The sequence below is a fragment of the Benincasa hispida genome, chromosome 9 (genome assembly GCF_009727055.1).
Source record: "Benincasa hispida cultivar B227 chromosome 9, ASM972705v1, whole genome shotgun sequence".
NCBI classification, from domain to species: domain Eukaryota; kingdom Viridiplantae; phylum Streptophyta; class Magnoliopsida; order Cucurbitales; family Cucurbitaceae; genus Benincasa; species Benincasa hispida.
Genome location: NC_052357.1, coordinates 66,769,562 through 66,784,454, shown reverse-complemented (window position 1 = coordinate 66,784,454; position 14,893 = coordinate 66,769,562). Strand labels below are relative to the sequence as shown.

General features: G+C 32.3%; 2 protein-coding genes across 3 annotated transcripts; both read left to right on the top strand.

Annotated features, from left to right (window-relative positions):
• Positions 1-2,701: 2,701 nt before the first annotated feature.
• Positions 2,702-7,242, top strand: LOC120085544 (O-fucosyltransferase 7-like). Its single transcript, XM_039041570.1, has 12 exons — positions 2,702-3,081; positions 3,409-3,507; positions 3,720-3,801; positions 3,910-3,977; positions 4,616-4,704; positions 4,788-4,968; positions 5,046-5,174; positions 5,309-5,442; positions 5,523-5,736; positions 6,207-6,391; positions 6,479-6,574; positions 6,754-7,242. Exons 1-12 carry the CDS (start codon positions 2,923-2,925, stop codon positions 6,908-6,910), a joined length of 1,593 nt encoding a protein of 530 aa, XP_038897498.1. The 5' UTR covers positions 2,702-2,922; the 3' UTR covers positions 6,911-7,242.
• Positions 7,243-9,657: 2,415 nt separating this feature from the next.
• Positions 9,658-14,874, top strand: LOC120085546 (thylakoid lumenal 29 kDa protein, chloroplastic). Of its 2 annotated transcripts, none has more exons than XM_039041573.1 (11): positions 9,658-9,858; positions 9,976-10,074; positions 10,289-10,373; positions 10,547-10,581; positions 10,934-10,999; positions 11,114-11,154; positions 11,456-11,586; positions 11,840-11,946; positions 12,816-12,953; positions 14,136-14,270; positions 14,493-14,874. In XM_039041573.1, exons 1-11 carry the CDS (start codon positions 9,763-9,765, stop codon positions 14,601-14,603), a joined length of 1,044 nt encoding a protein of 347 aa, XP_038897501.1. In that variant the 5' UTR covers positions 9,658-9,762; the 3' UTR covers positions 14,604-14,874. The 2 variants fall into 2 exon arrangements, with proteins under 2 accessions (XP_038897501.1, XP_038897502.1); XM_039041574.1 differs by having other exon boundaries at positions 9,843-9,858; positions 10,272-10,373.
• The last annotated feature ends 19 nt before the right edge of the window (positions 14,875-14,893 follow it).

Below are 14,893 nucleotides of genomic sequence, written 5' to 3'. Positions count from 1 at the left end.
ACCTAATACATTTCAGTAAATTGTCAAATTATAGTTTATCACATGTCAAATTATGTCTACTTCGTTTTTTGAAATATTTTGATTCAATTCATATGTGTGTGATAATAGTGGAGTGTACAAAGATGAGGGATCTTAGGATACACGCATGTATTGCTCATACTTTTTTAGTCCCTCGAGTTTGACCCTAATTTCTACTTGGCTTTTATAGTAATATTAGAACACTATACTCTCTTTGTTTATAAAAAATAATAGTTTCATAAATATTTGTGTAATGATAGTAGACTCCACATTACTTCTTAAAGCATCTTGATGTGACAAGTAATAAATGGAGGTAGAATTTTTCATAGAATTTTTTTCTAAAACACTTTTGGAACTTTTACTGTAAAGTGTAAATATTTTTAAAAATTTTCTATTTATAAGAATTTTCCTTTTAATTAAAAATGATTTCGAAAATGTGAAAAATAATTTTAACTATTTTAGAACCATTTCCATACATGCCTTAAAAGTAATTATTTTAATAGCTATTTGAAAATTTTAGTATAAAATATATTCATAAAGGAAACCTTTCAACACAAATTCACGATGCCAATTTAAATAATTTTTAGTGAAGTGTCATACTCATGTTTTTTTTTAACAAAAAAATAATAAAATGAATATACTAAAATGAAATTTTAAATTTTTTTTGAAAGAATAACATTAAAAGTTAGAGAGATTAAAAAGAAAATATAAGATTACAATTGAACTAAAATAATATTTAAACATAAGTGAGTTACTACTCTGATGACGTAATTGATATAAAATATACTACTTAGACAAATGCAACGCATCTTCCCCTTTTAACAAATGCAACGAATCCTAAAAATGAGTTACTTTGACAAGTGATGTAATTATTCGAGAAAAATTCTCTATATTATACTATTTGGAATTTAGTATAATTTTAATTGAAAAAAGTGTATTGGCTTATCAATCACTACCCATTATTTAATGAATTTGATAAATATTTTAAATCTATTAATATGATTTAGACCTCGTTTGGATGGAGGGAGAGAAAAGAATTTTTCAAAAAAAATTGTTTTTATTTAAACTTTCCTAATAAAATGATTTTAAATAAATTTTTGAAATGTTTTAAAAATTATTTTGAGTGATTATCAAATATTTTAATTTTTTTTAAAATGACTTATTTTTAAAATTAAACACTTCAAAAATTAATCTAAATACACCTACAAAATTGAGATGTAATTATCATATTTTTTTTTCCTGCAATGTAATCGAATTGTTAGAATTATTCTGATCTATCAATATAAAAATAAATTCTTAAAAATTTCCATTAGAACTAGAAGTACATTGCTTTCTAATTTCCTTTTCTGAAAAAAAAAAATCCACGTGGAAACTATTTCCCATACCTTTTGGTTTTTTTTCTTTTTTTTTTAATTTTTAAATGTAAAATTGACTCGCAAAACAAAGGTCTCGAATCCCATTTTTGTCTTTTCTCTAAATTTTAAAATGTATCGTTATTTTCTCACCGTTGGTTTCGTAATGATTTCTTAAAATACACACTATTCTAACCAAATTTCATAAACAAATTTAAGTCTACAAAAGTTAAGGCTATATTTAGTAGAATTTCGTTTTTAATTTTATGTTTTTTAAATTTATATTTATTTCCTCTTTTTATATTTTTTAATTTTCATTTCTAAAAGAAACATTGGAATTTTTCACTCAATTCTAAAAATAAAAACAAATTTTTTGAAACTACTTATTTTAATTTTTGAAACTTTACTTGATTTTTGACAATATTAATAGAGAGTTAATAACACAACTTAGAAACTGCAAAAAATATCTTTTTGGTCTAGTTTTTATTTGATCTCTAAGTTTTAAAATATTACACATTTGGTCATTAGGTTTTGAGTTTTTCAATTTAGTCCCTACATTTCAAAATGTTTTAATTTTACCTTCGAGATTTGAGTTTTATTTCAATTTGGTCCTTAGGTTTCAAGATTTTACATTTTTAATTTTAGTTTTTCAATCATTGACATCAATTCCTTTAATTAATTTAAAAATAGTCATGAAGTGAAATTTAATTTAAAGTTTAAAAGTGATAAAAAAAATAGTAAAACTTAATTAATTATAATTTTTTTAATGATTTTTAATTTATTAACATAAGTTAACACTAAAGACAGAAAATGAATATTTAGTAAATAGTCGAAATTAAAAATGTAAATCTTGAAACATAGAGACCGAATTGAAGCAAAACTCAAATGTTAAGGGTAAAATTGTAACATTTTGAAACTTAGGGACTAAAATGAAATCAAACTCAAAACTTAAAAATTAAATGTGTAATATTTTGAAACCTAAGGATTAAATAGAAACTAGGCCAAAATCTTAGATAACAAAAAGATATTTCTCCCAAAAAACTATAAATAGATGTCGAACTATATCTATAAATTTAACTTTTAGAAATATGTGGAATAAGAGAATCAAATCTCTGAGTTTGAGATTAATACTTTTGACTAATTTTTAAATTTTAACTAAGTTTTTGTAAACAAACTTAAAAGAATATAGATAAAAATATTATTTCTAAGCTTAATTTTTAAAAAAATAAAAAAGCAAAAAATAGTTATGAAATTTGGAATGAAAAAGAACTCGTGGAACCCGCTGGTGCAATTTATTTTAGTGTTATTTATTTTAATTCGTATAAATAAAATAACTTCCCTGCGAATGCTAACGAGAAAATTGTCAGAAAACCGCCCGAAACAGAGCGGCAAAAGTGAAGAGAAATAGAACCAAAAACCATCCCAAATTCAAAACCCCACCGCTTTGGCCGAGCTTTTCCTTCTGTAAAATGCTTGGCCGCCATTGTTTCAGCCACTAAGCTTCTGAGCGGGGGTCGTCTTCTCGATCGTTTCAGTTTTTAGAGATTGAGATATGCAGAAGCCGCGGCGAAGAGCGTTATTGGTCATGAGGAAGTTTCTAACATGCACTATGTGCTCAATGGCCCTAGTTGCCGTGTTATCCGTTCCCGTACAGGTCTTTCCTTCATCCAGAGACGTTCCGATCTTCTCTCGATCTTACAAACTCCCGAAGGTGATTACCGACCTTCAATTCGTTTATCGCTTGTTCTTTCTTTCCTGTTTATTCAATTTCAGCGTTTTCTGTTCTTTATTTTGTTTCTGTCGCGATCTTATTCTTTCTGTTAATTTCATCTTCCTGACTGTTTTCTGCTTATGCGTGTGGTTTATCATTACTGTTTGGACTGCTCTTCATACTGTTCACAATTCGGAATCATCGATTTCTTTACTTCAGTACTTTTTCTTGTTTTGTACTCAATGGCCAGACAGATTGTGTAGTTGAAACTTTGTTTGGACTCGTCCTTCTTTTAGCTTTCTTTAAGTTTCTTTTTCATTTCTGTAGCAACGTGAATTAAAATTTCAGAGACTGGTTCCAGAGCAAAGCTTGACACAAGAGTTTGCACCGCTTCGTTGGTCGAAAGCTCCTCGTCTTTTTCACAAGGTAAAAACTATATAGTTATGCTTTCGTTCTGACACTAAAGCGTTATTTTGTTTTATTTTCCTGTTTTTCTTGACGCTTTGTCCAATAGAGGAGAGGACTAGACGATTGCTCAACTCTTTTTGAGACCCTGCGATGGATTTAGGCATTTTACAATGCGAAGTAGTTATGTCTTTTCAATACCTCAGACCTGACAGTTGACTTGTGGCAGCCAGACCTCAGCTTTGGACGATCTTTGGAATCCTCCTTCAAATCGTGATTTCTTTCCCTGCACTGAGCCTAGTCTTAATTACTCATGTAAGACAGTTCAGATCGCTATTTGTTTCTCTTCTTAAAATAAAATACTATTGTGTGCATCTACACTAGTATGCTTGTTATTATTGTTTTATTTTGGGGATTTTTCAGCTCCTGGAAAGACGAGAGGTTACCTTCTGGTTCATACAAATGGAGGGCTTAATCAAATGCGCGCTGGGGTTTGTAATCACTTTTTTGCACCGTCTTCCTTATTCTTTTCACATGATCTGGTCCCCGTGTCTTTATGAATAAGATTTTTTTGTTCATACCAAATAAGGTCCATTTATGATGCACGAGCATGTGGTTTTGTTCATTTGATTCTAGGAGAAAATACTGATTCAATGCTTGAGATATAAGATAAACGTGTTTAGTGGTTGAAACATCATGGGAATATTTAAGTATCCGTACTTACTAATAAACATCCTAAATAAACTCATAAAAAGTTTTGTGGATCCAAAAAATAAGTTATGAATATACATTTGGAACGATTCTGGTGGGAATTTGAAAAATCCTAGTAACGAGATCAGTTTATGAGATTATAATTTATATTCTCATAAATTTTCTAAAAAGTAATGGGTATTGGTAGTACCGCATTTCTATTTTTAAGAGAGAGAGAGAGAGAGAGAGAGAGACATGCGAGTTCGTATTCAATTCATCAATAAGTTAATTCACAGATGTAGGCTTAAGCAATAGTTGTAGTTTCTGTTTTCACATCATATATATCTTAAGCATTGGTGAATGGTATCATGTGTCCGTTATTTGAAATACAGTACAAATTTTTTGAGACTCAAGGTTGTTTTCCATCCTTCAAGTGCAGATATGTGACATGGTTGCAATTGCACGTATAATTAATGCAACCCTCGTGATTCCCGAACTTGACAAACATTCATTTTGGAACGACTCTAGGTAGATAAGATTCTTTTATCTCTAGTTTGTCTTCTATTGTTGTTTATCTGAAGTTTTTCAATTCATGTTTGTTTGTTATGCAGCAACTTCTCGGATATTTTTGATGAAGATCATTTTATTAATGCTCTTTCCAATGATGTAAAAGTCATTAAGAAGCTTCCTAAGGAGTTTGCTACCATTGCAAGAGCAGTTAAGCATTTTAGAAGCTGGTCTGGCATTGATTACTACCGAGATGAGATAGCTAGCATGTGGAAAGATCATCGGGTAGTTTAATAATTTCCTGTTCACAGACCTTTTTTTCTCAACATTTACAAATGCTAATTTTCTGTTTTTTTCCACAGGTTATTCGAGCTGCAAAATCAGATTCTCGCTTAGCAAATAACTACCTTCCTGCTGACATACAGAAGTTGCGATGCCGTGCTTGTTACGAAGCCTTGCGGTTTTCACCTCAAATTGAAGCTATGGGAAAGGTTGCCTAACATGCCCAAACTTCTTTTGCCTTCTCTTTTTCTTCCCTCTAGAGGGAATTGAATTTGTCTTCTTCATTTTTTTTTTTTTTTTTGTGAAGCATTTCCTGTAAATTAATGGATCTCATTTGTCATAGCTTTTGGTGGATCGTATGAGGTCTTATGGTCCTTACATTGCTTTACATTTACGGTATGAGAAGGATATGCTCTCATTCAGTGGATGCACACACAATTTGTCTCCTGCCGAAGCTGACGAGTTAAGGACAATTAGGTATGGAGGACCTAGCAGCAACTCAATATGGTTGCTGGACTGTTTGATGCCTAACATATGCTTATAAACTAAATTGTCAGGGAGAACACATCTTATTGGAAAGTAAAAAACATTGATCCCAAGGAGCAAAGATCTAAGGGGTATTGCCCCCTTACTCCAAAAGAGGTTGGAATTTTTCTAAGCGCTCTTGGATACCCATCAAATACTCCTATATACATTGCTGCAGGTGATATATATGGGGGTGAATCTCACATGTCTGATCTCCAATTGCGATATCCCTTGTTAATGAGGAAGGTATGGAGTTGTATTATAATACTGTTTGACGCTTTTCACTTGTGTTTATTTTAGCTGAAGGTTATTTATTTAGGTTGAATTTAGAATGCCTTATGAAAGAAGTGTTTTAAAGTGAGTATTCCTTCTACGAGCACTAATTAAATGCTTCTTCCAAAAGCATTTCAAAATAACTTTCAATTATCTAACCAAACCCCCATTAAAATTTTGAAATGTGTTTTTAATGGGATCACGACTCTTCTACTCTTACCCAAGTCATCTAAAACTCACCCTTAAGCTAGGAAATCATTGGCATCAATCAAATTCAGTCAAATGCTACGAAAGGAACTATAGAAATTGGTATATCAATAGTTGGCGACTTCAATCCTAAATGAGTAGTACTGCTTGTTTTGGTAGTAATAGATTGTGCAATAATATTTTTATCTATTATAGCCTTCCAATATTACTTACTTTCTTTCATCCAACTTTTTCAGGAATTTTTGGCATCTTCTAAGGAGCTTGAACCTTTTGTCCATCATGCATCTCAAATGGCTGCTCTTGACTACATTGTATCTGTTGAAAGTGATGTATTTATATCCTCATATTCTGGTAACATGGCTAGGGCAGTGGAAGGTCACCGTCGTTTCCTTGGACATAGGAGGACAATATCACCAGACAGGCAAGTCTTTTGTACATATAATTTTGAATTCATTTGTGCACATTATTCGGTGAAAACGGTTTTTAACTTCTAAACTTTACCAAACAGGAAAGCCCTTGTTCGCCTGTTTGACAAGCTTGAACAAGGAACCATGAAAGAGGGGAATAACTTAGCCAGCCAAATTATTGAATTGCATAAGAGAAGGTACAGTTTTGTTTTAGAAAAACTGAAAATATGGAGAGAAGAGGATATTTTAGGATCATCGTTCTTTTAATATTTTTTGAAGAAATGTTCTATATAATCCATCTCATAGAAGAAAATGTTGAACAAAACCAAACTATTACATACCTACTTGAAACACTATGTCCTCTGTTCTACTTTAGGCAAGGATCTGCAAGGAAGAGAAAAGGCCCCATTTCAGGAACTAGAGGAATGGATAGGTTCCGTTCAGAAGAAGCTTTTTATGTTAATCCTTTGCCCGACTGTTTATGTCAGAGAGAACAACCAAATTCACAAACTTCGTCTTTCATTCGAAGATAAATATATATATAAATATCAAATTAACTGAGGAAATTTGGCATGAAGAAGGCTCTTTTGGGATTGTGGATTTTGATGTCAATGGTGGCATTACGGATACAGAGTTTGTGTATATCACGAGAAAGTATAGGTTGTTGCGGATTTGATAACTGAGTTGATTTGCTTCTAATTATAACATCGGAAGCTAACATCAGCTAAATTAGCTTGCCAGGTTACCATTTACCATTACGTTTTTCTGTTGATGCTTCATGGAAATATGCAACTTTCCTGTTGCCTTGTTATTTATAAATAGTCATTTATATAATCAATAAAGTTGATGAGTTTTGCTAGTTTTATTTGAGCATTGTCTATTTGGATATATTCCTTTGGTTGGTTTAGATTTTCACAAGATTTTTAATTTTGAGCATTGTTTATTTGGATATATTACTTCGATTGGTTTAGATTGTCAATTTTGCCTGTATTTCTGTTGGGAATGTGACTTCGCATTAACTCAATAAAAGGATGATTACCAGTATATATGATTGAAGACAATTAAAAGATTAGAAAGGTAATCTAGATCACATATACAAATGTTAATACAGATGTTGTAACACACTACACAATAATACAAATAAAGTAAAGGTATAACCACATAGAAGCAACTCAAAAATTGGTAACCCAGTTCATAAGTGGATTGCATTGTGCCCAAGAAAGATAAATCTACTAATATAAAGAAAAGTTATTACAAAGTTGTACTTATCTGTAAAGCTACGATAATTACCATGGCACTCTTAGAGCTTCACTTATTGAAATAACATTTAGACTTCCTCCTCAATTTAAATGTGAATAACAAATGAACACTTAAATGTGAGACTCTCTCAATTTTCTTAAGGTCCTCCTCCCTCCAAGTACTCGTACATTAACAAATGAACACTTAGACTCCACTTAAGTGCAAGACTTCTACTCACCACGTAGTTTATCTTTCTTTTTTTCAAGTGAAGTTCACTCCATTTTGTATACTTAGACTATCTCTAAGTTAGAGAATCTCTCACTTTGATGCAAACCCAATCAATATCTTTTAAACGATAATTGATGAGAAATGAACAAACAACCTTCATCTAGAAAGTCATACTGTTATAATTTCGAACAACTCACATTGTAGCAACAACAAAGATCTTCTATCACAGCATCACCAACCCTAGCAAACATAACAACCTTTAAATATTCAGCGGAAAGCAAAAAGGAATCCCTAAGAAATATTATGATCTTCGTAGAAAAGAAAACACAATTGAAGAAAATAATATACTAAAATCTTCCAAATAAGGAAACAAAATAACTGCATGAACAACATTTTGACATCAACAACCACCTATTAGAAACCAAACATGTTAAAGATATTTAGTGGACACTCACTATGGAGAACTAAGCACATCTTAAACAAATATTGTCAGTAATACAATTCTAACAACTATCTTCAATTATATGAGATATTTTAGGTGAAACCAAAAACAAAGTTATGCCAATGTTTAAATCGGACAATATCATACCTTATAAAGATATGTAAAGGTTTATTCTCCTTAACAAATTTTTATATCACTCATAACTTCATGTGTTTGGTTTAATTTTTTAAGCGTTTAATTTTAAAAATAAGTCATTTTAGAAAAAATCAAAGTGTTTGGCAACTACACAAAATAGCTTTTGAAATACTCTTAAAATATTTTAAACTCTTTTAATCAAAAGAGTTTAAATAAAAATGATTTTTTCTTAAAAAAAGAACACACTTTTCTCTAATCAATCCAAATCAATCCTAAAATGACTCAAAATTAGATTTACATACAAGTTTACTACTTGATGTTTAACTCAACGAGGCTAACCTAGAGCCTTGTTAAACAACAAAAAATTGGAAATGGGAGATTTATCAAAAACAAATTAAAATACATGAACTAGATAGATAATATATATTCAATGACCTATAAATAAGAACAGTGCTTTCCTATGTGCATTTTTGTTGTTATGGTCTTTTTAATGCCTCTATTACTTATAAAATATTTATTTTTAAATAAAGTATAAATATTTATTTTTAAATAAAGTATAAATATTTATTTTGAAATGTAAACAAAAAGAAAATATTTTTAGGATAAAATATCATGTTGGTCAATCTAATTTTACTTTAGTTCATTTACTTTCAAATGTCTAAATTTAGTCCCAATAATTTATACATATTTTAAATTTAGTTTTTATCTTAGTTTAAAGTTAATTTTTATATAATTTAACAAATATATAATGATAATTTTTATTCCAGAAAAGGTATAAAAATGAACATATTTACCAAATTTTTAGATCAAACGCCATAATAAGTCACAAAATATAAGAACTCTTGCATTAGTATTACACTTTTTAAAAGATTTATAAAATTATATATATATATCTTCAAACTATTTAGAAAAATATTGTAGATTTTGAAAAGATCTTCTTAAAAACTAAAATAATTTTGTAAATTTTTTATTTTATAGAACATTTTAAAATTGCAACAATAAAAAAAGGTCCCATAAAAAATATAATGATGAAAAAAATATTTGAATCATATTTTTAATGAAGAAACAAATTTAACAGATTGAAGAATATGGTGGGGCCACGGCAGATGATGTGGAGGACAGATGGATGCATACAAGTCCGGATCAGGATATGGTGGGGCCACGGCAGATGATGTGGAGGACAGATGGATGCATCCAAGTCCGGATCAGGATATGATCACAAACTCCCACTCTCCACAAATATAGCGCTTCACAATCTCCATTTTCCTTTCCCATTCTACGTTCCTCCTTCCTCTTCTTCCTCCTTCCATTTTCTTCCACACAGAGCTCGATTTATCAACAATGGCAGTCTCCTTCCTTTCTTCTGTGCCTTCCTTTATCCCTCTCCTTCCTCCTCAAACTGCCCTCTCCTCCGCTACTGCATTTCCCTCGCACACTGTAACTCTTTCGTCTCTTTGATTATGCCATCCACATTTTATGTAGATCCTTTTTCATGATGAAAAGTCGCGCTTCTAGTTGCTCCCTGATCGTACATTCTGTTCTCTGAAATTTCAGGTCAGAGTTCGTTGTGCTCAGATCAAAACGGATGCTAACAACGAGGATCGGTTTAGTAGAAGAGATGTTCTTCAAGGTTTTGGTGGTACTCTTGCCCTGGTGAGAGCCATTACTCTTTCTCTTTCTCTGTTCTAGCAGATTTTTCTTAGTTTGAGGTGTTTTTCGTTTCTTCTGACAGTAAATTAGTTTAGCTGCTTGCTCATAATGTATGAAGAGAGTGAGCGATCAAATGGTTGTTTTAGTATATTATATGAGCTCGAATGAGTTAGAATGAAGTGATGATGAGTTTCTGCCAGTTGTTACCTCTTCTTAGGGATTAATGGTGAACTCTGACCTAATTGTGGAACCGGCTTATGCTGCTGATTTAATACAACGCAGACAGCGATCTGACTTTTTATGTAAGTTATTTTCGTCCGCATTACTGTTTTTCAGTCGATTTTTTGCTTGATCTTACCATTCCTTAGTGCTTGAAACGTCTAGTAAATAATGCAAGGTGATGAGTTTTATTCCAGCGGCTACATATTTACAAACGCCTATGTTACTGATTTCGCTTTTACATTATTGATTGCAGCAAGTATCAAGGGGACCCTTTTTACTGCTATTAAGGTATAAATCCAATAAATCATTACTAAATTCAAGCTGATAGACTATGGTAAATTATTATTTTTCTTTTTTAAATACATTCTCAACACATCCTCTAATGTTGAGGCTTCGATATTTGAACGGAGATTTATCATGTGAAATAAGGAAGAATAATGTTATACGGATTTGAGCTTTAAGACCTCTGCATCACTCGACTCAGAAGCTTAAATAGGATAGTGTATATTTAATCCTTTTAATATTTTTCTCGACAAGTTTTGGTTTTGGTTGCTATGGTTGAAGGATCTATGTTCTTATAATCATACACTTGGTTATGGGAGGAGATGCTCATCCCCTTTGTTTTCTTTGTTTATCTCAGAAAAATCCAGACATCGTTCCCTCCCTATTAACATTGGCACTAAATGATGCTGTGACTTACGACAAGGTCAGACAAAAATACTTCCTCTCTGAAAATTACCTAACTGGGTTTGATTTTACTGCACTGACAAACTAAATAGATTGGAAGGAAGATGCTAATAGAATTCTATCGAGTTTGTAGGCGACTAAATCTGGAGGGCCAAATGGATCCATTCGCTTCAGGTACTACATTTTGAATGCCATTTCCTTCTTTCTGGGAAATAAATTATTAACATTCACATTATTTTCATAAAAGACTTGCATGTCTGGTGCATCATTGATGATTTGCATACGATTTTCAAATATGGTATCCTATTACTAGTTTTAAATCATTATCCTTGCACGTTTTCTAGTTACATATTTCTTTTCAGGTATCAAGTAGTTTAGTTTTATTTAACTAGAAGGCATTTGTATAAAATAATACCTTGGTGCTTTCGTTATTATAAAATCTATCAACTTCTTTTTCATGCTTTCTGCCATGAAGTTCAGAGATTTCCAGACCTGAAAACGAGAAGTTGTCTGCTGCTCTGAGTTTATTAGAGGAAGCAAAGAAGGAGATAGATTCTTATTCAAAGGGTGGACCTATTTCCTACGCAGATCTTATTCAATTTGCAGGTTTAAATTTTTAATGGCTTATCAATGTCCATCTCTGAACGTCTTCCATGCATTGGTCCATTGCATTCTAATACCTTTTTTCTTTTTCTTTTTTAGTTTTTTATTAAATTAAAATGGTGCAGGTAATTAGCTAAGTTGTGAGTGTCAGAGCCCCTCAAATGTATTGAATCTTTCAGATTCTTGTGGGGTTGAGTTGGAGTGCCTTTTCGAAATAAACAATAACAATGAGATCAAGTTCATTTTCTCCATGCAGCACAAAGTGCCATTAAATCCACCTTTCTAGCGTCTGCCATCAGAAAATGTGGTGGGAATGAGGAAAAGGGGAATTTGTTATATACTGCTTATGGCTCCAACGGGCAGGTCAGTTATGTTGCATGGACATCTGAATGTTTTTCACAAATATACTCATCCAGTACATGAATGAGCCGCCGCAAGTGTGTCAGTGGATCACCCACTGACGATCTTACACTGGCTCATTTTAACATCCATCCACCGAGTGAGGATCCCTCGGCAGTCAACTAGAGGGTTGACGTGATATTCCTGTTAGTGATGTTTTCTTTTAGCAATTACATAGCGAATTGAGTGGTACTGCTTGTCTGAGCTGACAATCCTCTATGTGGTCCTTTTCTATAAGTCCACGTTTCTTCTTAAATCTGCTGAGTAGCTCTTGGGCAACAAAAGCCATGCAATGAATCTGATTTTGTCAAGAGATGTTAGAGTGAATAGAGTTATTCAGAAAGAATGCTTCTGGCTACCGAAGTTAACTGAAACTATCACGAAAACGAGTGTCTTGTATCTGTTTATTAATAACAGAAGATTGTGCTAAGTCAATTGAAAGACATGCTGAAGTCATTACTGCAAGTTGGGTTACTTAGTTGCAAATACGATATGGCTGTTGTGGATACCTTGAACTTCTCATATTAATTTATAGCTGTCAAAGTAGTTCTACCTATTTATGTGCTTTATAGGGAATTGTTTGGTGAGTGAGCAAATTCTTTCAGTATGATATTTGGTTGAGTTGATTTCAGGATCCTCTTTTTATCTTGTTCTAATGGGTGGCCATTTCTTTGCCTTTTGTACAAATGGATAGAGAAAAGATGCTTTGTTCTGAAAAATATAGTCTACGCATGAGCAGCTATGAATTTAGTGTCAAAAAGGAACATTTACATTCTCCAAATTTTTACTATTGGGGGCATAACGCAAACAACAGTGTCTTCTTGTGCCTACAGTGGGGCTTGTTTGAAAGGCAATTTGGAAGATCGGATGCTGAAGCGCCTGATCCTGAGGGAAGGGTTCCCATCTGGGGGAAAGCTAGCGTTCAGGAAATGAAAGAAAAGTTCTCTGCTCTTGGATTTGGTCCCCGACAGGCATGTTCCTTAATTTAAAGTTCCATTTGAAATATTTTGCTGCCTTACAAGTAGTAATACGTTCATATGTTTCCTGCAGATTATATATGTCAAAAAACTTAATTGATCTGTGTAGAGTAGTATACTAAAATTTAAAAAATTAAAAAATAATAATAATAGAACCTATGTTTTGATTGCTTGGACAGTCAGTATGCTGACAAGAAAATAAGTAAATAAAAGAATCTTAAGAAAGAGTTAGTAGTAGTTGTTCATGGATAGGAAAGGACATAGTGAGAAATAATTTTTAGAATGTGTCACTTCTATAACAGTGTTAGTTTCCTTATTGGAGTAGTGAGAGAGGGAAGAGAGAAAGTGGGGTTAGATTTTTTTTTAATATGGTTTAGTTCCTAATATAAAGAATTGATTAAAAAGTTAGCTATATTTGATCAATATTGTTTACTGTATGAAAAAAATAAACTCCCTTCTATTATGAATTTATGCCACAATGGTTGGTTTCCGTTACATTGGCTGAATTTTTTATCAAGGACCCCTGTATTTCCTGTCTCACTTGAACTCCCTTCTGTTGTGTATACCTGTTATGTGTTAGTCATCTCCTGAAGATGTTTTTTTTCTCTAGGCCTGGAATGCACTAGTTGGTGCTCATATGAACTTTTAGCTCAACAGCCATAAAATATGTAACCTTTCAAGTTTAGATTTCCCTTTCCACTTATTGTTGAACTAAAAAATCTCTAACACTTCTCACATTTCAACAATATGGTAAATGCACTTTCTATAACCTACAATGCCTTTTATACTCGAGTGATCTAACAAATAATAAGCTGTTTCTTTTCATTCTCATGAAAGTTTTTGTTAGTACAGCATCTCATAGGGACGTCAGTCACATCACATCACTCATGTGTTTTTTTTTTTTTTTTTTTGGATTTTTGGTGCTTTTTTTATTTTTATTTTTCATCTTCCTTTTCTATTTTAACTGACATTTTGGAGTTTCATGTTAGTCTACTCCTGGAGAATTAACTAAGATTTCCCTTTTCTACTGGATGATTAATGTGCTTTTAAGTTAAAAAAGAAATAACTACTAAAACAAAAGACTAAAACAGGAATGAACCCGGAAATTATGTCAGTAGTTTGCTATTTTATTAGAGATTGAATTGAATGCTAAAACTTTGCTTGGACCTTTGCCAGCTAGCCGTTCTGTCTGCATTTCTGGGTCCGGATCAGGCAGCAACTGAGGAATTACTAGCCTCAGATCCTAATGTTTTTCCATGGATTCAAAAGTATCAACGTAGCCGTGAAACAGTATCTCAAACTGATTATGAGGTATGTGATTATTTATTTATTTTTCTGTCAGCATTAAAATGGATGATACGAAAGACCAGTCTTGAAAATGTTCGGGTTTCTACCCTTTTTTTGGTGGGCATGAATGGGATTTCACATTAACTGCATTTGCTTTCACTCACATCTTTTACATATTTGATTCTCATTTATATATCTTCATTTGACTCGTATCCTCATACTCAGCTTTACGATCTATTCCTTCAGGTTGATCTAATAACCACTCTTACAAAAATAAGTAGCTTGGGACAGCAGATAAATTACGAGGCTTACACCTATCCAGTTAAGAAAGTTGATTTGAGCAAACTCAAGTTATAGTGAGTCTCGAAAGGATGATAAACCTGAAGAAAGCTACTCTGAAACCAACCGATTTTATAACGGCAAGCTTCTCGAGAATTGTATGGGAAGAGTTGTTTTGTAGGCATTAGCCATAATTTACAATTGGAGTCCACTAGAAATTTTTTGTTCCAATTTTGTTCACTCTTCCCCTTCAAACCAACTGCTTCAAAACACTCAGCTGTAAGTACACCCTCCAAAAGGGGAACAAGCATTTAATACCTGCCAGGGAGAAGTGTATAATATTTACTCATAGCAAAGGCAAAGGAATG

Coding starts and splice junctions, on each gene's coding strand:
- LOC120085544 (XM_039041570.1), top strand. CDS start 2,923: ATGCAGAAGCCGCGGCGAAGAGCGTTATTGGTCATGAGGAAGTTTCTA. Junction 4,969..5,045: donor GCATGTGGAAAGATCATCGG/GTAGTTTAATAA, acceptor TTTTTTCCACAG/GTTATTCGAGCTGCAAAATC. Junction 6,392..6,478: donor AGGACAATATCACCAGACAG/GCAAGTCTTTTG, acceptor TTTACCAAACAG/GAAAGCCCTTGTTCGCCTGT.
- LOC120085546 (XM_039041573.1), top strand. CDS start 9,763: ATGGCAGTCTCCTTCCTTTCTTCTGTGCCTTCCTTTATCCCTCTCCTT. Junction 9,859..9,975: donor CTGCATTTCCCTCGCACACT/GTAACTCTTTCG, acceptor CTGAAATTTCAG/GTCAGAGTTCGTTGTGCTCA. Junction 11,947..12,815: donor CTTATGGCTCCAACGGGCAG/GTCAGTTATGTT, acceptor TTGTGCCTACAG/TGGGGCTTGTTTGAAAGGCA.